This window comes from Rhinatrema bivittatum, chromosome 1, assembly GCF_901001135.1.
Source record: "Rhinatrema bivittatum chromosome 1, aRhiBiv1.1, whole genome shotgun sequence".
Taxonomy (NCBI): Eukaryota; Metazoa; Chordata; class Amphibia; order Gymnophiona; family Rhinatrematidae; genus Rhinatrema; species Rhinatrema bivittatum.
In genome coordinates this window covers 561336073-561361323 of record NC_042615.1, presented here as the reverse complement: position 1 = coordinate 561361323, position 25251 = coordinate 561336073, and the positions used below count along the sequence as shown (strand labels likewise).

Genomic DNA, 25251 nt, shown 5'->3' with positions numbered 1-25251 from the left:
ATATGACCATAGACAATACTTATGAACAGAACATAGCAATATATGTAGCCTTAACAGTAACCAGGCAGACCACATGAGAGCATAATCCCTCCTCTCCACCAATTATGCTCAGCAAACCATGCAACGTCCCCAACAGTTCCATAGGCACCAGCGGAATATGGCAAAATTGTAGTGAGGAAGTCCACACCTTTCCACCATCCAAAAAAAAAAAAATGTACCACCACTCAGCACAGGAGAGTAGAACATGCCAAACTCCTAAGGCCATCTAGCCCTTATCCGAGTCCCCCACCATTGGACTCCTCGGGCCTGGGAGGGATTGAGAGCGTAAACAACTGTGCACATCCTCTGCCTCCGTGAACCATCGGACCCCCTCCAACATAGCGACTCGAAGCCTTGCAGGGCAAACCAGGGTGGCCCGAAGGCTGCCTGCAATCAATTTAGAACAGAGAGGGGCCAAGAGACGTTGCTTCGCTGCCAGATTGGCCTAGAAATCCTGGAAAACCAGGATTTTATGGTTCTCATATTGCAAGGATTTACCAGCTCTAGTTGCCTGCAGAATTTCACTTTTGTGGGCAAAGTTGAGAATTTTTGCAATGACCACTCAGGGTCTGGTACCAGTCTCTCTTTTGGGCCCTAGGCGATGTGCTCGTTCGACATGCAGCAGGTCATGTGCGCTGGAAATACCTAGTTCTGCGCTGAGCCAGCCTTCCAAGAAAGCAGACAAACTTCTCTCCTCCAATGACTCGAGGAGCCCTAGAAAACGCAGGTTGGACCTCCTGGAATGATTATAAAGGTCCTCCAACCTCTCTGCATGTTTTGCAAGTGTGACTTTAAGAGCAGCGAGGTCGGACTCAGAAGCGTGGCGGCCATTTTGAAGGTCCGACGCACGCTGCTCTAACTCTGAGAACCAGGCTTTGTAGCCTGCAAACGCCGCGGCAAGTTCAGAAAGCTTGGTCGAAATATTTTTAAGCTCCAGGCCCAGTGTTTCCAATATCACCGCCTTAATCTTGGAGAGTGCCACAGTAGAAGCCGGCGTGGAAGGGTCCGGCGCATGATGGAAGGCGCATCCGGTATTCGGGGTTGTTCCTTTTCTCCTTTTTTGTGAGACGGGAGGCCATCGCCGTCACTGACCTATGCGCTGATGTTAGGGTAGGCAGGCTGCTAGCCTAAGGCTCCAAAAAGCTGTTTTTAGATGCGTGGATGGGGCTGGATTGCCGAGGCCAAGCGCTGCGAGGGGAAATCAAGTCTTCCCCCGACGCTGTATCACGTGATCTCCAGTTTTGTGGAATTTAAAAAGAAATCCGAAGATAGCAAGCTGAAACTGGGAGAACATGATCGCAGATATTCAGCTCCAAGCTAAGTGCCTTTTTATAAAATGGTTTTGTCCCAGCATGATTCCCCCTGATGAAGCCAACCTTGAGTGAAACAAAGGGCCTTTGTTGGGGTTAAAATATTGTTGATGTGGGACTTTGTCCACTTGAATCCACATACTTTTCATTGAAATAAAAAAGTTTTAAGAGGGTGGTTTTTTTATGCCAGCCATGATTACAATGATGCGTTGCCGCTTGCAACGTAGTTAGTTTTGTATGAGCTGGTTTTTTCATCTTCTTTTTGTCATCAATTAAAATTTTCAGCCTTTCTCTTTCACATACATAAAAGGCTCTCACACATACACATATGTGAATGCTTGTGACCTTGTGTACATGTGTGTGTGTGTGTGTGTGCATGTGAGAGTCTATGTGTGTGTGAGAGCCTGTATGTGTGCCTGTGTGAGTGTGAGAAAGAGCTTGTGTGTTTGTGAGGGAGAAATTCTCACATACACATGAACACAGGCTCTCACACCCATACACACACTCACACATGTTCATTCTCTCACACACTCTCTCTCTTTTATACATACCCATGTTTTCACACAAACTCCCTCTCTCTCACATACACACGTTCTCTCTCCTTCACACCCACAAACAAAGGCATAAAGGCTCTCACACACACACACACACACACACACACACACACAAATTCACAGGCTTTCTCTCTCTCTCTCTCTCTCTCTCTCTCACACACACACACACACACATGCACAAAGGCTCTGACTTTCACACAAACACACGCTCAAGGACTCCCCCTTTCTTTGCTCTGTATTTGGATGGGATCCACCATGACTAGGCTTCTCTTCAGCCATGGTGGGATAGAATCCACTGTAGCCTCGCCACCTCTCTTCAGGTCATAATGGAATGAGACCCACTGCTGGGTCTCTCCTCTGCCTCCATGGGATGAGTGATGCTAGTGGTGCCCAGGATGCCCCTCAGCTTATGGCACCTGGTTGACCGTCTAGCCTGCCCTACCAAAAAAGAGACTCTGCCACCGCTTCCATGGGTGTGCAGCCACCGCTTCCATGGGTGTGCAGCCCCATGCAATTGCACAATATGCACACCCACTAATGCTTAACTGAGCATTGGAAGATGTTTCTGTTGCGCGTCCCGTCCGTGCTCGGCCTGCACCCGGGCCTGCTCACCTCTCCAGCTCCTTCAAGGGTCCCGGGTCGTCCTCCCCTGCAGTGGTGGCAAACACAGCTAGGCCTCGGCGTCCCGCAGCAGTGGTCGCCGGGCCCTTGTCCTCCTGCCAGGCCTCACGGTGGGGCTCAGCGTCCTCCGTGGTATCGGCCCCACCCCTAGGCGCGCGCATACGGACCTCCCGGCGCCTTAAAGGGCCAGGGGCGGATCCCAGCTCCGCGGCGCACCCTGATTGATCACAGTATAACAGGAAGCTCCTACCCTCACTTCCTTGCCTTGGTAATCGGGTCGATCACATCGTGATTTCTAGTTTGCCTATGCGCTCCAGTTTGTGTTCCAGTCTCGTTCCAGCCTTGTTCCAGTTTCATTCCAGTTCTGTTCCAGCGTCCTCCTGTTCCAGCTTCCTTCTGTTCCAGTGTCCTTCTGTCCCCTCGTCTCCCCAGGTAGTTCCTCTCGGACTGTCTTCTCGGTACTGACCTTGGCCTGTTCTTGACTACGTTGATCGCTGCCTGCCCCTGACCTTCTGCCTGTTTCTACGACCACGTCTGCACACATCCTGGAACTGACCTCTGCCTGAACTCGACCACTTCTGACTGTCTCCTGGAACCAGACCTCTGCTTTGGCTGACTACCTATGGACTGACTACTGGTATTTGATCCTTGCTTTGCCTGATTATCCACGGACTGATTACTGTCTCTGACCCTTGCATTGACTGACCACGCTTCCTTGAAACAGGTCTTGATCCTTGCCATACATTCAGAGACTCTCTTTTGGCCTTCTCAGGCATCCCAGACATCTGGCCTGAATATTGACTGCGCACCCTTGATTGTGGTGGGCACACCTCTGAATTTTCTATCTAGGAGATCCTGCGAGGCCCACCTAAGACCAGGCAGCCCGGGTAACCAAGGGGTTGCTAGTGGCGAAGGTAACCAAGGGGTAACCAAGGGGTTGCTAGTGGTAACCAAGGGGTAACCAAGGGGTTGCTAGTGGCGAAGCTCCAGCTAGCCTCTGTCTCCTCTTGTGCTCCGCATCCTGGTGGCAGGCGCTTTCTGGGTCTGACAAAGGAGCCTACAAATCCTGCACTAGGCCAAGGGTCCACCTCCTGGTGCAACAATTTCTGTGTGGGGTTGGTTAAACTGGGGGTTACCTAATAAAATGGAATCACATCAGAATCTGTCTGTTTATATTTTACACATACTTATTCATAACAGGATCACCAAGCTAAGAAAGGAGACACATGGGGCTTCTGTACACTAAAAGATTTCCATACTAGGGATATTTACATAAGAAAAAAGACATTTAAGAAGAAATCTAATTACACTACACGAATATATGCCAGGGATCTTGCGGGTGAGTTTTTCTTTTTTATGCTTTTCAATGTGCAGAATGTTGGACAGGATTATGTAAGGATCAATGTCCATCTGTCTGGCCATCTTTCTGTCTGTCTGTAGTCAGGGCCGGAGGAATCACTAGGAGAGCTAGGCCTGTGCCTAGGGCGCCGAGACTTAGGGGGTGCCGCCGCCGCTCACGGCCACTTCAGACGGCAGAATTTTGAAAGGGCAAAAAGTGCCCCTTCAAAATTCTGCCCAGCCCCTGCCTCACCCTGCTTCCCCCCCCCCCCCCCCATCGTGCCATCCTCCCGACGCCCCCCTGGTGGTCCAACAGAGGGCCCGGGAGCGATCTGCCGCTCCTAGGGCCTCGGCTGCCACTAACCAAAATGGCGCAGGTGGCTTTTAGCCCCTACCATGTGACAGGGGCCAACCAATGGCACCGGTAGCCCCTGTCACATGGTAGGGGCTGAAGGCCACTGGCGCCATTTTGGTTAGTGGCAGCCGATGACCCGGGAGCGGCAGATCGCTCCCGGGCTCCCCGCTGGACCAGGTGTTTTGTGAGTTTTTTTGGGGGGTGGAGGGGGAGGTTGGGAGGGTGGGGGAGTGGCAGCATGTGGTCCCTGTACCTAGAGTCGGGGCTGCGACTAGGGGCGGGCTGATGGCAGCACAACGGGGGGGGGGGGCGGCGCAAGGCTGAAGGTGCCTAGGGCACCAAATCCCCTTGCACTGGCCCTGTCTGTAGTTAACTCTCCAAATAGGGATGGAAATTAATCATAATTAGTATATAAGAAAAAAATATGATTATCTCAGGGAAAACAGAAACATCAGTTAATTATTCAGAGAACCAAACCTCCCCCCCAAAACATCCCCTTTGTTTTCTAGGGAAACTGTTAGAAAACAGAAGCTGTTTAAACAGAATGCTGACCAGCGCTCCGTTCCAAAAAATCCCACCACCACCCTTCTATCACTTTGGGACAGAGAAATACAGGTAGAAAGACAGAATCAGGAGTAACATGAATTGGGTGAGGGATTTGCCCTCAGAAAGCCATAAGTGAACAGTACAATATAGTAAACCTCTCATACCAAAACAGTACTCACTTCTAGCTCTCAAGAAGTAACAACTTTACCTATGAAAAGGCAACACTGCAAATATTATGTAAGGCTGTAAAACACCAATACACCTCCAGTTAGGAAAACAGAATAAGCCAGGCTGCTATAAATCCCTAAACAGAAATTACAAGCTACCAGAATACTTCACCTTGGTCACACAGGCAAAAACAGAGACAGACCCTCACCAAATACAGGCTTCCCAAACCTGTCCTGTGGATCCCATAGCCAGTCAGGTTTTCAGGATATCCACAATGAATATGCATGAGATACAATGGAGACACAGTATATACAAATGTATCTCATCTGTGCATATATCATACTGAAAAAATATAGCTTTTCATATTTTTACTTAAGCCATAGTCAGGTATCATTATTTTCTTAGTGTATTTGTGTGATTCAGACTGCAAGGCAAAAACCTCAATCCTTCCACCCACCTCAAAGAAGCACATATATTTTGTGAAAAATTTGTGGGGGTTGGGGTGGCTTTTGGGCTGATAGTCCTGCTACTTCATCACTATCGCTTGGGGTGAGAGTTTGAACACAATGCCCAATATAACTTTCAAGCATTTAGTAGTGCTGGTTGTGGTGGGGGAATTGGGCCTGCAGGCCTGCAAACATATTTTTTTAAATTTTTTTCAGCATTTATCCAGCTATATCATTTGAATATAGCCAGTTAAGGTAAGTTATCTAGGTACACAACTTGTTCATTTTAAAAGTTTTGTATTCTACTTATAGTAGTGCAACTATTCTAAGTGGATAACAAGATGAAACATAAACAATTAAATTCACTTAATAACAAAACAAAGACAATAAAAAACTACATGGACACATTTTACAAATAAAATATAAGACAATCAATTATCTTATGAAAATGCCTAATGAAATTAATGAATCTTCACCTTTTTCAGAAGAGTTTACAATCCAGGATAATTCACAAATCGTAAGGTAGCTCATTTCAAGATTGGCCCAATGATACTTTAAATCCGCTCTCAGGCAGTTCAGATAACTTATTTGGCTAACTCTGAATATCTGAGTTAGCTGGATAAGTTATTAAACTAAGTTAACTCCATCCCAGAATACCTCCTCTTTATCTGGATAAGTTTTATCTGGTTAATGATTTAGCCATATACAATTTATTCAGTTAAAGGAGCCAGATATTCAAACCTAGTAGTTTATCTGGCTAACTGAAATGTTATCTGGATAAACCCATTTCATTTCAACCTCAATAATTTTGTAACAATATTTTTGGATTTCATTGAGTTAGCATGCTATGGTAACTTGGGCAATAGCAACATGGAAAACAGTTGAGAGGATAAAGGAGGCAGACTCCAGCTGTTTCCATAAGTGCTATTTTATTTACAGTGCAAAAAAACACAAATACACAGAAAAACTGCTCATCTTGTAGTTCTGACCAATAACAACCTCAAATATAAGTTTTTTGCGTAGTATGGCTTCTTGCCTACTCCCTAGGGCTTCTCTAATCCTTCTGGGCCCTGGCTCCTTATAGTATGGTGAAGGGAACCTTACTTCACCCAGAACCCTGTGCGGGGCTGATCCTTAAGGAGGACTGGGCCAGATGGCTGTGGCTGCTCTCTTAAGGTGGTTTGAGGGAGTTTTCTGTACACCCCCTCACACATGCCCAACAAAGAATCAGTCATGACCACTTTGTTAAAGTGGTTTTGATAACAAATGCCTGAAGTGGAATTTACTTTGCATTTCACCAGGATAGGACTTTAGAAAGTGATGGGGGGAAGCCAGTTGTCATAGTACATGTAGGCACCAAAATGACATAGGAAGGTGCAGGAGGGAAGTTCTGGAAGCCAAATGCTGGCTCTTAGGGAGCATTCAAAATCCAGAACTTCCAGGATAGCATTCTCAGAAATGTTCCTTTTCTATGCACAGGACCTCAGCGGCAGGCTGAACTCCGGGGGGCTTAATCCATGTGGATGAGATGACGGCGCAGAGAAGAGGACTTTAGATTTGTTAGAAACTGGACAACATTTTCTGAACCACTTTATAATGACTCTATAAGTAGCAGGAAGAATCCCCACTCCACGAGCGGCTACGGAAGGTTCCGTATACCAGCATAATGATGTCCAGTATCCCAAACCAGTTTACACCCTATCGTGCTATGAGATGCTGAATTACTGTCTTCTCTCTAATGGAACACAAAATAAAAATAACAGAGCTGAATTATACTTTTTGCGCTAGAAATATTTTCTTTCCTACACATGACTATGCATTGCCAATGAAAGTTCTCAGGAGAATGGACAGCTGTTTGACATCCTGACTACTGTCAGTGTTACAGTTTTACCAGTCGCCAGCACACAGTACTCCCGATTTACTTTTCATTGTACTGGGGAAAACTGCCCATCATTGCTCAGATAGTCTGGTTTAAAGCATCCTAAAACTGTGTATGCCTGTGTGTAAGTATGTATGGATGTGTAACTGTGTCTGTGGGAGTGGGGGCCTGTGCCTGTGTGTGTTTGTATGTGTGCCTGTGCGCCTGTGTGTGCATGTGTTTGGGGGAGCCTCTATGCGTGTGTGTGTCTATCTGTGCACCTGTGTGTGTGTGTGTGTGTATGTGTGTGTGTGTGTGTGTATGTGTGTATGTGTGTGTGTGTGTGTGTGTGGAGGGGGCCTGTGCCTGTGTGTGGACTAGCTGAACAGTCAGTTATTAAGCATTTTTCCCATAGACACAGAATGGGAATGGGAGAAAAGCTTTGGTAGATCAGGCCATAAGTAAGGCATCAAGCTGCAGTAGCGCTCTAACACGCGTTAAACAGTGTATATTGCGCAAAAGATCACTATAGCAGTGATATCACGCAATAATTTTTTAAGGTATACTCATAACAATTGTTTATTTTATTTTATTTTTTTGTTTATTCGGTTCATTAAGATTCAACTTAATAAATTTAAACAGTTTGGTCTTTATAATAAACAACTTTCATTCAGTTCTATATATGATTTTTTTGGTCATATTTATTTACATTTAATGTTGTTCTACATGTAGTTTTAACCATTCAGTAATTCATTTATTTAGGTTTATGATAATAGTATTAATGATATTGGTTGTATCACTTGACCAGTGTATTTGTCGAATTTCTAAGCTTATAGATACCTCATAATGATTAGATTTAGAATGAATACAACTCAACAGTTCTATATATAGGTTTCATTATCATATATTATATATACTAGATCAACATTGAGCTTATTTGAATATTGTTAATTCCATTTTAATTTCTTCATTTTACATTGTCATAGATTTAATATTGTTGCGGATTATACAGATGCAAATACAATTCACAAATATATACTTTACTTGAACTAAATTGGGAACTCATGACTGTTCATACAAGGTAATACAGTCCCTCAGTATTTGGATGATTATATTAATACACTATACCAATATTGTTTTATTTGATTTGTATTAACCGTGAAGATCTTATAAGATTTACTGTACTTTTTTCTATATGTCACCGTTTCTATAATACTCTTAAAAAAAGTTTTTATATACATATTTTAGATTTGTTTATCTATTTATTTATTTATTTATTGTTGTATGATTGGATTCTCTGTAACATTGTTTTATATTATTCATTTTTTAGCCCCTGAGGCAGCCGTCCTAAGCGGCGAAACTCGGCCAGAGTCGGGCTATCTTTTATGTCTCCACTTCAATAAAGGAATTGAAAAAGACTACAGGCATCTATCTCTTTGTATTTCCTGTGTATGGTGGGCCTGTGCCTGTGTATTCATGCCTCTGTGTGTGTGTGTGTGTGTGTGTGTGTGTGGTGGGGGCCTGTGCCTGTGTGTGTTTGTATGTGTGCCTGTGCGCCTGTGTGTGCATGTGTTTGGGGGAGCCTCTATGCGTGTGTGTGTCTATCTGTGCACCTGTGTGTGTGTGTGTATGTGTGTGTGTGTGTGTGTGTGTATGTGTGTGTGTGTGTGTGTGGAGGGGGCCTGTGCCTGTGTGTGGACTAGCTGAACAGTCAGTTATTAAGCATTTTTCCCATAGACACAGAATGGGAATGGGAGAAAAGCTTTGGTAGATCAGGCCATAAGTAAGGCATCAAGCTGCAGTAGCGCTCTAACACGCGTTAAACAGTGTATATTGCGCAAAAGATCACTACAGCAGTGATATCACGCAATAATTTGCATGGCCCTACCCAGGTTCCCTCCCTTATTACAATGACCTGTTTTGCAAGCAATTTGCATGCATGAATAATGAAAATGCATGCAAAAAAGGTCGGGGGGGAAATGTGGAAAACAGGTTTTACATTCAGACAACATCCAACAAGGCGTGGATCTGTGCAGTCTGGGTAAGCAAGCATTGGGGTAACTTGCTTGATGCGGCAGTTACTACCCTAACCCTTAACCATTAAGCCTTATGCTCACCTTTGATGCAACTCCAACATTACTTTCTGCATCAATGGCAGGGGATGGCAGGAAATTTGAATCAAACAGTTACCAACAAGGGCCCTGAACTTGCTGGTAGATGAAACAGATAAGTATGGGAAAATAAGTGTGGGAGCTTGCTGGGCAGACTGGATGGGCCAATTGGTCTTTTTCTGCTGTCATTTCTATGTTTCTATGATTAATAGGCAATTTAATGTTAATATTTTATCACAGATGACTGAGATAATGGTCAGCCGTGACAAAATCACAACAAATCTTGGGATTTGGATAAATGGAACGGGGAGCCCCAGGATCCTAACACAGGTCTGGGGAGTCCTGTGTTACATTTAAAGGGCCATGCAAACAAAAAAGTTGCTGCAGTAAAAAGTAATAAGTGAGAGTCAGGGCTGACACCTGGCTCAATCCAAGGTCACCACTTGAGGCGGCCCTGACTCCTCAAAGTAAAAATAAAGTGTCCCATTCACACTCAGCGATGGCCCTTCCCCCCCCCCCCCCCCCCCCCAAAGGTTAAAATAAAATGCATCAGGGTTCAGGGTGCCCACAAACCCAAAACTAAATTAAACTTGTTGGGATATAGTGCTCCCCCGGACACCCCTCTTCCCGCAAAGGTATCAATGAAAAGCATTGAGGTTCAGTAGGAGGAACCACATTCCCTCCCCCTATCCCCCCAAATGTATAGAAAAACCTCATTGGGGTTCATGGAGCTCCCCCCGAACCTTTAAAGAAGGTTCCGTGATGGGGCCTGGCCCAGTTGATGCCATTTTTCAAAATGGCACTGACCTGACTTTGCCCCTGTCATGTGACTAGGGCAAGGTCCGGGGTTCGGACCAAGGCCACATGGGGATTGCAGGGGCCATTGCTGCTGGAGAACAGGACACTATTGTTTTACTTTGAGGAGCTGGGACTGCTTCGAGCGGTGGCCCCGGGGATGAGCCATGGGTCAACCCCTGCTCATCTTTTTCTTTCTGCAGGCAACTTCTTAAGCGGCCAGCTCTTTAAAGCAATGGTGGTCCCTTGAGGTTGGGGCTGCCATTGCATCTAAAAGGCCGCTAGCCAGCCATGTTCTTTTGTTCCACGGTGTTTGGCCGGGAGATGAAAGAACTTGCCATAGAGTCACAATGTTTTTTTTTGGGGGGAGGGGCTCCACTATTGCAGTGACACCTTCCCACGAAAGTGAGACCCCCTCCTGTGAAAAAAAAAATCATGATTTAATGCATCCAGGTGTAAATTTGTAGCTGGATAACTCAGAGGCAGGGAATGGGTGGATTGGGGAAGAGTTGAGTTATCCAGAAAAGTTATCTGGTAACTCCGATATTCAGATTTAGCCAGATAACCTATCCGGCTAACTCTGGTCGGGCCACAGGGCTATCCTAAAGTTAGCTGGATACACTTAGCCTGCTAACTTTAAGATATTCAGCGGTTCTGTCGCACAGCTGAATATCCCAGCTAAATTAGCCGAATAAGTGCATCCAGCTAGCTTGCCAAGCCGCACAGTGGCCTAGTATGGATCCCACTGCTTTTTCTATATGTGCTATTCATTTTTTTTAGGAAAGTTAGGCCTAGCTTAAGTCACTTTATGATGAGGTGGAGAAGACAGCGTCCTCATGTGGTATAAGGAAAAATCATATCAAGAAAGGAATGCCTGGCTTTGGTAACTTTTGATAACTGGAGCATTTGGAAATAGATACATTAAATTTCAAAATAAGAATGAAGAGCTTGAAAAAAGGATGCAAATGGAGGGAGAAAGCATGGACAAGATAAGGATGTGCTGGTCCTCCTCATATATCATCAGCAGTACTGAGAAAAATCACTGAAAAGTAGGGTGACATGCAGAAAATGGTAAACCTAGCCAGAAAAGAGAACCGCCTGGCCTGGGCAGAAGAACAACAGTCACTAGGAGAGTCATTAAGTGGCACTTTGCAAATAACCCAGGCAAATAGGCCATGTAAAAGTAGATAAGGAGCACAATTTTCAATGTACTTTTATGTACATAGTAATTAGGTTTATATGTGTATCCCAAAATAATTGTAATCTCACCTTGTTTAATGTTCTTGTGAACTATCCACTTAATTGTAAATGATTAATAAATAATTTGAAGAGAGACGAGGTAAGTTTCATATGTATAGGTGCATGCCTCCACGGCCTTGCGTCTTATTTTTCAATATAATCATTAACTTACCTCCCTCCCACTCTCTTTATTTTGTACATATTTTTTGAAACAAATTTTTTATTCAATATTTTATATAGTTTGTTTTCTTTAAAACTTATACAATCTCCACCATATTTGTTAGGGCTACCCAATTTTTTTGTAAAAAGGCTTTACTTCAAAGGCTTATATTGGGTACACAACCTTATGTCCTAACCAATGGGGAGAGATATCTTTTAAATCTCCAATCTGGAGAATTTCATATGAACGCCAGCTTTATATTCTGTAAATGCTTAAGACAAAGACTTAAGTCTTTGTCATCAATTTTATAGTGGCATTTACAGAATATAAAGCTGGCGTTCATATGAAATTCTCCAGATTGGAGATTTAAAAGATATCTCTCCCCATTGGTTAGGACATAAGGTTGTGTACCCAATATAAGCCTTTGAAGTAAAGCCTTTTTACAAAAAAATTGGGTAGCCGTGGAGGCATGCATCTATACATATGAAACTTACCTCGTCTCTCTTCAAATTATTTATTAATCATTTACAATTAAGTGGATAGTTCACAAGAACATTAAACAAGGTGAGATTACAATTATTTTGGGATACACATATAATACGAATTTCTGGTCTCATCTTAAGCGGAGATAGACATTAGTCATAGTAATTAGGTGTCACGAGGATTTGGGGGCAGGGCTGGGATTTGCGCGCATACTTTCCATTTTCAAAGGTGTGCGTGTAACTCCGCACTCACAGAGTTAGGCCTGCACTTGAGCAGCTGTAACTTAGTGCACGTATGGCACGTGGGGCTCTGTGGAACTTTCAAAGCAGATGTATGCACATAAATCCTCTTTGAAAATTCTGGCTAAGCCTAGGAGCGGAGCCATCACTAGGCATTCTAACACCCAGGAAAGGCAAGCACACTGGTAGTCCCACCCCTCATCATGATCCTTGCTCCTCTCTCTCTCTCCCCGCCCCTTCTTCTCTGAATCCCAGTGCTCTTTCTATCTCTTCTCTCTCCCTTCCCCCAACCCTACCTGGATGGTAGGACAGTGGCATTCTTCCTGGCTTTTCATGTGTTGCCAGTCCCCACTTTTCATTTCAAACATTTTCAGCCCTCAAGGGGTTTTGTGCCCTGAGCAGCTGCCCTTTTCACTTACCTCTAGTTATGGCCCTGCCTAGGAAGGATCAGGCATGGAAAACGTATAACTGGACTTGAGAATACTAGAAGGTGAGAGATGCCATCTACAGAAACAAGGATCCATTTGGATTCACTTTTGCATTAGATTTCCACCATCAAAACCCTAGAAACTTTGTCTCTAATGCCCATGGTAACTCCGAATATTCATTCTAATAAATCGTGCATATAGCAAGCTGTACGTGCAATACCAATAAATATGGTCTTTATTTGTCTAAGGGTCTCTCTGGTCATTGTTCTAACTACAGAAACATCAAAATTGGATAAATGCAATTGCTAAGAGAGAAAATAAATGTGACAGTGTCATTTGGCACAATATTTTCTCTCAGTAGAGCTCCCTTCTTTACAATTATATTTTTTCTTCAGCCTATGTTTTATTGAAAATTAACTCTTACATCACTAGTCTATGTATGAACAAAGCTTTTTTTTTATTTTTCTGCAGATGATGATCACCATTAGAAACATCTTGTAATTTCTTCTAAAATATGCATTATATATCCATAATGTTTCCATTACAATTTGCACTTTTATATTCTTGACAAAGCCACACTGATATGAAAAATGTGTTGATAAGGGCAACTGTACTAATATTTAATTTACAAATATGTCCATTTTATATATAAATAGTATTGTATACGTTTCACATCCACTGTCTACAAAAGATTATTTATGAAACTTACTTGCTTTAAGGGTTCTGAGGAGTTATGTCTACAAAAAATAATGCTTGGTACATGTGAGAATAAAAGTTTGATTTTTGGTGCTGCTTTGAAATTCTAAAATTAGATATACATTTTTCTGAAGCTTCATTTAAGATTTGATATTCAAGATCTTAACCCACTTAGTGTATTTTAAGCATATTTTATTTAGTTTTTCCATTGTTAGAACAAACTCAGTGCCCCTGACTTCTTTGCCTGCATGCAATGACTCACATGTGTGCAATGCCAGCCTTCCTGACTGCAGAGGAGATAGCTTTAATGGCGGTCAGCATGGAGTTCAGCAGCTGGGTCATCTCTCCTGTTCCTTTGGCTTGTCTTCCCTTTTCCATAACATAGCGGGTAAGGGTTACCATATCCGTCTCAAAGGGGCTTCTGTCTGACTTTTTTGCTTGTAAAAGAGCTAGCTTCTTGATCAGAAACTCCAGTTTTCCAAAGTGCTCTTGCTTCTTAGCAGCTGCTTATTTGAAGAAGCTGTGCGAAGGTCCTGCTCTCAGGCATGATCAGTTCAAATGCTACACAGGTTCACGTGTCTGACATGCCTGAAATGCCCAGGTCCTATTTCTGTGCTGTAGGCCCTGCAGAAGAAGAGAATGGCTATAAATGTATTATCAAAAGTCTTTAAAGTTTCTCGGTTTTCAATTCCATTGCTATAAAATTAACACAATCTGACATTTCCTATTATAGACCCTTTAGTAGTGCAAGGAGATTAGTACAGAGATCAGAGTTGCACATGGGAAGAATAGAAAGCCACTGTAAAGAGGCACGTTAGGAAATGCATATTAATTGCAATACAAATCCACAAAGAGATTTTGTAGCAAAGCAAATGCATTTATTTATTTAATATCATTGCTGTCCCAGTTTAATAGAAATTAGAAATTTGCTGTGTATGTTGCGGTCCCGGTCGCGGCACTCGCGACCGGGGCTTTACCTCTTGGTTCCTGGCATCGGGTCCAGTCTCGCTGGAGGGCTTCGCCGGGTTCCGGGCCTGTTCGGCGGCGTCCCCGCGGGGGCGATGCCATTGGGACGCCCAAACCAGCCGCCCTCCTCCTAGGCGCGCATGCGCGAAAAGAGGCCGAAGATATAGGCCCTTTCCCGCCACTCAATGCTCCACCCGCTCCCGTGATGTCAGACGCCGGCGGGTATGTAAGGTCGGCGCCTGCCTCTATCAGATGCCTTGCAACGAGGTTACCTTGCGGTTCCTAGTTGCTGTGTGCCTCGGAGTTCGCTAACTTCTCGCTTGTAGCCTGCTTCCATTCCAGCCTGGTTCCTGCTTCTGTGTCTTGCTTCAGTTCCAGCCAGGTTCCTGCTTCTGTGTCTTGCTTCAGTTCCAGCCAGGTTCCTGCCTCAGTACCCTGCTTCAGTTCCAGCCTGGTTCCTGCTTCTGTGTCTTGCTTCAGTTCCAGCCTGGTTCCTGCTTCTGTGTCTTGCTTCAATTCCAGCCTGGTTCCTGCTTCTGTGTCTTGCTTCAGTTCCAGCCAGGTTCCTGCTTCTGTGTCTTGCTTCAGTTCCAGCCAGGTTCCTGCCTCAGTACCCTGCTTCAGTTCCAGCCTGGTTCCTGCTTCTGTGTCTTGCTTCAGTTCCAGCCAGGTTCCTGCTTCTGTGTCTTGCCTTCAGTTCCAGCCAGGTTCCTGCCTCAGTACCCTGCTTCAGTCCCAGCCTGGTTCCTGCTTCTGTGTCTTGCTTCAGTTCCAGCCAGGTTCCTGCCTCAGTACCCTGCTTCAGTCCCAGCCTGGTTCCTGCTTCTGTGTCTTGCTTCAGTTCCAGCCAGGTTCCTGCTTCTGTGTCTTGCTTCAGTTCCAGCCAGGTTCCTGCCTCAGTACCCTGCTTCAGTTCCAGCCTGGTTCCTGCTTCTGTGTCTTGCTTCAGTTCCAGCCAGGTTCCTGCTTCTGTGTCTTGCTTCAGTTCCAGCCTGGTTCCTGCTTCTGTGTCTTGCTTCAGTTCCAGCCAGGTTCCTGCTTCTGTGTCTTGCTTCAGTTCCAGCCAGGTTCCTGCCTCAGTACCCTGCTTCAGTCCCAGCCTGGTTCCTGCTTCGGTGCCTTGCCTCAGTTCCAGCCAAGATACCTGCTTGATCCTGGTTCATCTTCACAGCGTCCTCACTCGCCTAAGTCCCAGCAGCCGGGCTCCTCCCGGGGGAGTCTCGGCTTCCAGGGTGAAGACATCGCCACCGATTAGGGATGTGAATCGTTTTAGGACGATTAAAATTATCGTCCGATAATTTTAATATCGTCTTAAACCGTTATGGAACACAATACAATAGAGATTCTAACGATTTATCGTTATAAATCGTTAGAATCATGAGCCGGCACACTAAAACCCGCTAAAACCCATCCCCGACCCTTTAAATTAAATCCCCCACCCTCCCGAACCCCCCCCAAATAACTTAAACATTTCCTTGCCAAATCCTACCTCCTTCAATCCCCCACCCCAAATGACTTAAATTACCTGGGGGTCCGGAACGGCAGCGGTCCGGAACGGGCTCCTGCTACTGAATCTTGTTGTCTTCGGCCGGCGCCATTTTCCAAAATGGCGCCGAAAAATGGCGGCGGCCATAGACCAACAGGATTCGACGGCAGGAGGTCCTTCCGGACCCCCGCTGGACTTTTGGCAAGTCTTGTGGGGGTCAGGAGGCCCCCCCCAAGCTGACCAAAAGTTCCTGGAGGTCCAGCGGGGGTCAGGGAGCGATTTCCCGCCGCGAATCGTTTTCCGTACGGAAAATGGCGCCGGCAGGAGATCGACTGCAGGAGGTCGTTCAGCGAGGCGCCGGAACCCTCGCTGAACGACCTCCTGCAGTCGATCTCCTGCCGGCGCCATTTTCCGTACGGAAAACGATTCGCGGCGGGAAATCGCTCCCTGACCCCCGCTGGACCTCCAGGAACTTTTGGTCAGCTTGGGGGGGGCCTCCTGACCCCCACAAGACTTGCCAAAAGTCCAGCGGGGGTCCGGAAGGACCCTCCTGCCGTCGAATCCTGTTGGTCTATGGCCGCCGCCATTTTTCGGCGCCATTTTGGAAAATGGCGCCGGCCGAAGACAACAAGATTCAGTAGCAGGAGCCCGTTCCGGACCGCTGCCGTTCCGGACCGCCGCTGGACCACCAGGTAATTTAAGTCATTTGGGAGGGTGGGGGATTTAATTTAAAGGGTCGGGGGGTGGGTTTTAGCGGGTTTTAACGATTTTAACGATATATCACGATATTTTACCCCCCCCAAACGGCAACAATACGATTCCCTCCCCCTCCCAGCCGAAATCGATCGTTAAGACGATCGAGGACACGATTCACATCTCTACCACCGATCTCCTAAGTCCCAGCGGCCGGGCTCCTACAGGCTCATCCCGGGGGAGTCTCGGCTTCCACCTCTTCTGTTCTCCTAGCCCTAATCCCTCGACTCCCGCAGGCTCCTCCTGGGGAGTACGGGCTCCCCGTGTGAAGGCCACCTCCTTCACCCGGCCTGGTGTCCACCTCCCGGCCTGCTCCCTCTCATACGGAAACAATGGTCCACCTTACCCTAGTCTCCGGCAGGCCGGCCCAAGGGTCCACTAAACAGTTAAATTACAACAGTGTAGCATGGTTGTTGAAGTAATTAATGATTCACTAATATAATTTAGCACTTAAAGCAGCATTCTAACTGTAATTTTTAGATAATTCAGTTGGCAGTTAAAATCATAAAGATCCTTGTTTTTTCATCATAATTTTTAATTCTTTCCCTAGGAAATATTGCTGTTCCCAGTTTTTGAAAGCTACTCTTCCCAAGTTGCTGTACTAATCCTCATCAGAACCCAGAGCCAGTACAAGGGTATTAGGCAAGGCATCCTAAGCAAACTTGCAATCTTACACTCTCCCCCTTACATACCTGCCTACCATCATTATTATTATTATAATTACAATAACTCTCAGCATCGACTTCTCACCCTCTGCCAAGTCCTGTATCCCCCTCCTTTTGTCCCCTGTCCATTGTGCCCAGCCTCCCTTTTCTCTCCTCTCACCTTTTCTCCCCCAGCATCCTCATCTTTCTCCTCTTCACTATCTGCTCAATACAACAGCATCATTCCAATCTCTTTACCCCCTTTTTGCAGTGCCCAGCAACCCCTCTCGCCACAATCCCAATCAGCTTCCTCTCTGTCTCCATCCCCAGTATCTATCCAGCATCATCCATTCCCTTCCCTCTTGTGGTGTCATGCCTGAAAAGAGGGTAGGAAGCACCTAGAGGTTTCTGCCACTTCCCAAAATCTTGGCACCCTGAATGACTGCCTATTTCACCTATTGGAAGAACCAGCCCTGTCAGAGCCCTAGGCAAGCATCACAATGAAAACATGCAAAGTGTAGCTACTGCATGAACAGGCGAAGATGGAACTCAAGAAAAGAGATTCTTAAAAAAAGAGAGAGAGAGAGCCATAATAAACAGTACATACCTTTTTTTCCCCCCCTAAAAGCTTGAAAATAATCATACATTATAGAAGGACAAATAGAAAAGAGACTTAAAAATCAAACAAAAATATATATTTATTCCATTTTATAAACACGATATCTTCTTCACAGACCTTCATAGAGGACTAATGGCACAAGCACAGGCCTTCAAGTTGAGCAGCCATAGTTGGAATATGATGATATGTTCACTTTCAGTAGAGAAGGAGTTCTACATTTTCCTGAATTAATGATGGCCTCGGGGAGGACTGGTACTCTTTAAGTTCAGCCTGGACTGCAGGATCTTGGGTGCCAGTGTCCTGGATCAGTGCCACAAGTCAGGGGCCAGGGTTTCTCTAACAATGCATCATAGATCTAGGATCACTGGGGATCAGCATTCTTCCCAGATATATCCTAATAGTGCTTCCCTTGATGGGAGAGAATGTCTACCTATCCTTTCTGAAAGCCAGGGTAGAAAGATATCTGGAAAACAGTGTGTGAAGAATAAACGCAGCTGCCTGGAGTTCAGACCTTTGGCTGCTCAAAGATATTCTAATTTTCAGGATCTGTACAGGATGTGGAGACAATTCCAATTAAGGTCTCCATGCCTGAAATGCAATCTAGATGTCCAGAAGTTATCTATCCAAGGTAACATAATTCCACTCAGCCTCCTGGATAAAAAGGTGCAGGGATGCAGTTCTTGGTGAAGTTCGTGCCACTATGGCATTCAATGGCCACATTTGAGGCATCTGTCATAAACAGTGGTAATGCTTCTTTGAGTTCTTCAAAGGCCTACTGCACCTCAAGAGTCCATAACAACTTTGTAGGATTCTATAAAAGGAAATCATGGGGAACATAATTCCAGAAAAATCTTGGATGAATTGACAATAAAAGTTTGTGAATGCATTAAGGAGTAGCTGAATGGTATATAGCTTGGATGTTCCAGAGATCCATTTTAATCCCCTGGGAGAAAAGGATATGACCAAGGAATTCCACCTCCTGTTGACAGGGCCGGTGCAAGGGTATTAAGCACCCTAGGCAAACCTTACAGTCTGGCGCCTCCTCCCCATACACAATTTTAAATTATGCATTTATAACATATTTTACATGAAAAATGACATTCTGAGGTAAAATTAATATACAAGTTGTTGTGATAATTTCATGCACTGTTGTGATGCCAACAAGAAAACTTTGCATCTTGGAATTCATATGGCATCATACCTATTGTGATATATTTCGGCATGGTCCTCCCGTATCAACACAGTACTTTTTGCCAACACTCAAAGAATAACAACCCCCACCTATGAAAAAGAATACCACAAATATTACACCAGAATTTAAAATATCAATACACCTCCTATCAGGAAAACAGAACAGGCCAAGCTACGACAGATCCTTACAGAGAAACCACATGCTAAAAAAATGCTTCATTTCAGTCTTTGCATGCAGAACACAAACCCTCACCAAATACAGAATAAAGCCACATAAAGTATAAATAGAAATGTACAGACAAAAAGGGGCCAATTTTAATTCCTACGCACGTGGGGTACAGTTGCGCGCCTACTCGGCGCACACAAATGTACACCCGATTTTATAACATGTGTGCGCTGCCGTGCGCATGTTATAAAATCCGGGGTCGGCGTGCGCAAGGTGCACACATGTGCACCTTGCGCGCGCCGAGCCCAAGCGGAGCCCCGATGGCTTTCCCCGTTCCCTCCAAGGCCACTCTGAAATCGGAGCGGCCTCGGAGGGAACCTTTTTTGGATCCCCCCCACCTTTCTGGATGCTGGATAGATACTGGGGATGGAGACAGAGAGGAAGCTGAATGGGATTGTGGAGAGAGGGGTTGCTGGGCCCCCCCCCCCTTTCCCTCCCTTCCCTTATCTAACCCACCCCCCCCCCCCCCGGCCCTACCTAAATCCCCCCCTACCTTGTTCGATTGAGTTACGCGTGCCGGCTGGCCAGGTCCCGACAAAGGCCGCTGTGTCGGGGCACTTGGCTACGCCCCCAGACCGCCCCGGACCGCAGACATGCCCCCGTACACGCCCCTGGACCGCCCATTTTAGCAAGCCCTGGGACATATGCGCGTCCCGGGGCTTGCGCGCACTGCCGAGCCTATGCAAAATAGGCTCGGCGCGCGCAGGGGTTTTTAAAATGGTTACGCGCATAACTCATGCGTGTAACCCTTTTAAAATCTACCCCAAACTGAACTGTAAATGCATCACGCCAGACTCTATACAGTGTAACAATAGAAAAACAAAAATGTCACCATTCCTCGTGAAACAAATCAATAAAATCAAGATATATAAATCATTAATCATAATTATAAAATCATACAAATAAAATAATTTAAAAACAGCTGATAAATAGAATATCCAATAATTAAAGACTCATGCAAATTTTGAAAGCTTTACCAAACACCAATAAAATATTTCAAACAGCAGACACATCACATACTACCCAATAATTAAAATGGTAATCAATCAAGAAAAATGAACTTAAAAAGCCACCTTTACTTACCCTCTCCAGCAGTTCTACTCCTTTCCCTTGCAGGCCACAATAGAAGCAGCAGTAGCTGCTAAAGCTGTCCTTACAGTCCTCTTCCTTAGGGACCACAACCAGTCTCTTCTCTCTCTCACATACATACACCAATCATACCCTCAGGACCAGTTTCTGTCTCTCACACACCAATCATCTCCCCAACCAGTCTCTCTCTCTCTCTTTCTCACACACAGACAAGCATATACATAGCAGTCATTTCCCTGATCAGTCTCTCACACACATATACACGTCACCTCTCTGGCCAGTCTCTCTCAATCACACAATGCTCTCGCTCTCTCTTACTTACACACAGGCTTTCAATCACACACATGCTCTCTCTATTTTACTTACACACAAGCTCTCAATCACACACATGTGCTATCTCATTTACAAACAGGTTCAAACACACACATGCCCTCTCTCACAGCCACAAGCCGGCCAAAAACATGCTCCATCTATCTTGCACACACACAAGCACCCTCCCTGACTCACATATACACCACACACATCAGAAGCACCCTCCCTGTCTCACATACACATTACACTCTCACAGAAGCACCTTGATTTCAGACCTTTCAGACCTTGCTCTCAACCGTTAAGTAAGAAAACCACATTCCTATCAGAAGGCAAAATGACACCCTTCCTTCAGGTTCTGTCCTCCCAAGGGAGAGCCAACCACACCGTACAGCTTCTCTTGTTTTATGCTTTCAGGCAATAAAACAAGTGTATATCTTCAAACTATCAGTCGTATGATTATTCATGTGGGAGATATGGAACAGAAAGACATCGTCATCTTCCCTTTTAAATGGGAAGATTCCAGTCTTAGTCATTTAAAAATATACATTTTCTAAAGGTTTAAAAAAAAAAAAGCAAAACCATTTCAGACTGGAACTATTCTAGTCTTCATGCTTAAACTATGCTTCAAAAAAAAACCAAACCCCACCTGGCATCAGTATCTTAAATTTGTGATTTTGCTGAGATGAACATTTTAAATACTTTAATTGTTTTTTGCTTTAGTATTTGTCTCTACCCACTTTGTTACATTTTATTTTCCAGAAGAGGAATGCTTAAAATTCATTAATTTCATCTTTCATCCAACTTTTCAAAGGTTGCGCTACCAGCACAAAAGTTGAGGTATATGTATTATCACATTTCATTTTTTTAAACTGGCAGATTCCTTTCTCACATACATATCACATACACACACACAGAAGCACCATTCCTTTCTCACATACACATCACATACACACACACAGAAGCACCATTCCTTTCTCACATACACATCACATACACACACACAGAAGCTCCATTCCTTTCTCACATACACATCACATACACCCACACAGAAGCTCCATTCCTTTCTCACATACACACCACATACACACACACACAGAAAGAAGATCGGCACAGCCAGTCTAGCTGATCACGTGGCCGAAGAAAGGAAGATCGGCGCAACCGGAGACCAGGCGCCGAGACTTAGGGGGCGCCGTGGCATGCAGCCAGCCCCCGACTCGCCCTGCCTCCCCCCCAGTGCCACCCTCCTGACACCTCCCTGGTGGTCCAGCGGAGGACCTGGGAGCAATCTGCTGCTCCCGGGGCCTCGGCTGCCACTAACCAAAATGGCGCCGGTGGCTTTCAGGGACTACCGGTGCCATTGGTTGGCCCCTGTCACATGGTAGGGGCTAAAGGTCACCGGCGTCATTTTGCTTATTGGCAGCCAAGACTCCGGAATTTTGAAAGGACACTTTGTGCCCTTTCAAAATTCTGCTGCCTTCCACGGCGCCCCCTAAGTCTCAGCACCCTAGGCACAGGCCTAGCTTGCCTAGTGGTTCCTCCGGCCCTGCCTGTTGATTGAAACAGGCAGTTTTCTGGTTTTGCATACAGTCCATGTTCTCTGAATCTCTGCAGTACTGAGGTGGTATGTGGTCATGGAATTCCACTGTTTCCAAATAGATGAGGATATTATCTAGAGGACATCTCAGAAGACATCATTGATTAACGTCTGGATGGGGAAGATGCATTAGTAAGGCCAAAAGGCATAACACAGTACTTGAAGTGCCCATACCAAATCTGAAAGGCAGTTTTTCATTCATCTTCAGCTCAGAGTCACACTAAGTTATAGATGTCCAACTTTGAAAAAATAAAGACAGTTTGAACTTGATGAAGGAGCTTGGGAAGTAAAGGCAGCAAGTTCCAGTTCCAGATAGTAATTCAATTCAGGGCTTCACGGTTCACACACAAATATAGACTTCCACTTTCCTGTTTTACAAAGAGTACTGGAACCTCAGCTGGTAAAGTTGGTGTTCGTATGAATCCTTCTAGTATTCCTATAGAGCAGCCAGCTCAGTTACAGACATGAAATAAAGGCAATCATATGGTATTCTGGAATCTGGTACCAGGTCAATTGCACAATCGTAGCCCCAGTGTGGGGGATTGGCTCCTAGCTGTTTTAATTCTATTCTGAAAATGTATCAGCCTTCACGCATGTTGAGGTCATCCATTCAGCTTTTTTTGTCTGTCCCTTCTTTACGCCAGGCAGACTAGCAAAATATATAGAATGTTGTTTATATGTTTCTGGCTCTATTCTTTGGAATGAACTACTGTATGATATTAAATCTGTATCTTCCTTGTTGGACTTTAAGAAAATGCTGAAAACCTTTCTTTTTGAGCAAGGTTTTGGGAACATATAAATCTGCTGATGATTCCAGAAATTGTTTGAATTTAACTTATTTTATTTTTGCAGGTTTGGAGGAATAGTTTTTGAGTTTATTATGTTCTTAGTATGTTATAAACGTTATGTTTATAATTTTTTAATGTTTTAATTTTTATGGGATTTTATATTTTAGGGTTATTATATAAGAACATAAGAAATTGCCATGCTAGGTCAGACCAAGGGTCCATCAAGCCCAGCATCCTGTTTCCAACAGAGGCCAAAACCAGGCCACAAGAAACTGGCAATTACCCAAACACTAAGAAGATCCCATGCTACTGATGCAATTAATAGTAGTGGCTATTCTCTAAGTAAAATTGATTAATATCCATTAATGGACTTCTCCTCCAAGAACTTATCCAAACCTTTTTTGAACCCAGCTACACTAACTGCACTAACCACATCCTCTGGCAACAAATTCCAGAGCTTTATTGTGCGTTGAGTGAAAAAGAATTTTCTCCGATTAGTCTTAAATGTGCTACTTGCTAACTTCATGGAATGCCCCCTAGTTCTTCTATTATTCGAAAGTGAAAATAACCGAGTCACATCTACTCGTTCAAGACCTCTCATGATCTTAAAGACCTCTATCATATCCCCCCTCAGCCGTCTCTTCTCCAAGCTGAACAACCCTAACCTCTTCAGCCTTTCCTCATAGGGAAGCTGTTCCATCCCCTTTATCATTTTGGTTGCCCTTCTCTGTACCTTCTCCATCGCAACTATATCTTTTTTGAGATGCGGCGACCAGAATTGTACACAGTATTCAAGGTGTGGTCTCACCATGGAGCGATATAGAGGCATTATGACATTTTCCGTTCTATTAACCATTCCCTTCCTAATAATTCCTAATATTCTATTTGCTTTTTTGACTGCTGCAGCACACTGAGCTGACGATTTTAAAGTATTATCCACTATGATGCCCAGATCTTTTTCCTGGGTGGTAGCTCCTAATATGGAACCTAACATCGTGTAACTATAGCAATGGTTATTTTTCCCTATATGCAACACCTTGCAGTTGTCCACATTAAATTTCATCTGCCATTTGGATGCCCAATCTTCAAGTCTTGCAAGGTCCTCCTGTAATGTATCACAGTCTGCTTGTGATTTAACTACTCTGAATAATTTTGTATCATCCGCAAATTTGATAACCTCACTCGTCGTATTCCTTTCCAGATCATTTATATATATATTGAAAAGCACCGGTCCAAGTACAGATCCCTGAGGCACTCCACTGTTTACCCTTTTCCACTGAGAACATTGACCATTTAATCCTACTCTCTGTTTCCAGTCTTTTAACCAATTTGTAATCCATGAAAGGACATCACCTCCTATCCCATGACTTTTTAGTTTTCGTAGAAGCCTCTCATGAGGGACTTTGTCAAACGCCTTCTGAAAATCCAAATACACTACATCTACCGGTTCACCTTTATTCACATGTTTATTAAACCCTTCAAAAAATGAAGCAGATTTGTTAGGCAAGACTTCCCTTGGGTAAATCCATGTTGACTATGTTTCATTAAATCATGTCTGTCTATATGCTCTACGATTTTGATCTTGAGAATAGTTTCCACTATTTTTCCTGGCACTGAAGTCAGGCTCACTAGTCTATAGTTACCCGGATCGCCCCTGGACCCTTTTTTAAATATTGGGGTTACATTGGCCACCCTCCAGTCTTCAGGTACAATGGATGATTTTAATGATAGGTTACAAATTTTAACTAATAGATCAGAAATTTCATTTTTGAGTCCTTCAGAACTCTAGGATGCATACCATCCGGTCCAGGTGATTTGCTACTCTTTAGTTTGTCAATCTGGCCTACTACATCTTCCAGGTTCACAGTGATTTCATTCAGTTCGTCTGACTCATCACCCCTGAAAACCATCTCTGGAACTGGTATCTCCCCAACATCCTCATTAGTAAACACGGAGGCAAAGAATTCATTTAGTCTTTCTGCAATGGCCTTATCTTCCCTAAGAGCCCCTTTAACCCCTCTGTCATCTAATGCTCCAACCATCTCCCTCACAGGTTTCTTGCTTTGGATATATTTTAAAAAGTTTTTATTATGAGTTTTTGCCTCTATGGCCAATTTCATTTCAAATTCTCTCTTCGCCTGTCTTATCAATGTTTTACACTTAGCTTGACAATGCTTATGTTTTATCCTATTTTCTT

General features: G+C 44.5%; 1 protein-coding gene across 1 annotated transcript in view; it reads right to left on the bottom strand.

Moving 5' to 3' along the window:
- Window positions 1-25251, bottom strand: part of LOC115099203 (fructose-1,6-bisphosphatase isozyme 2-like) — an 82907-nt gene that overhangs the window by 46355 nt on the left and 11301 nt on the right. Inside the window, 1 exon segment of the mRNA XM_029616639.1 lies at window positions 13649-13889. Coding sequence (XP_029472499.1) covers window positions 13649-13889 — 241 coding nt within the window.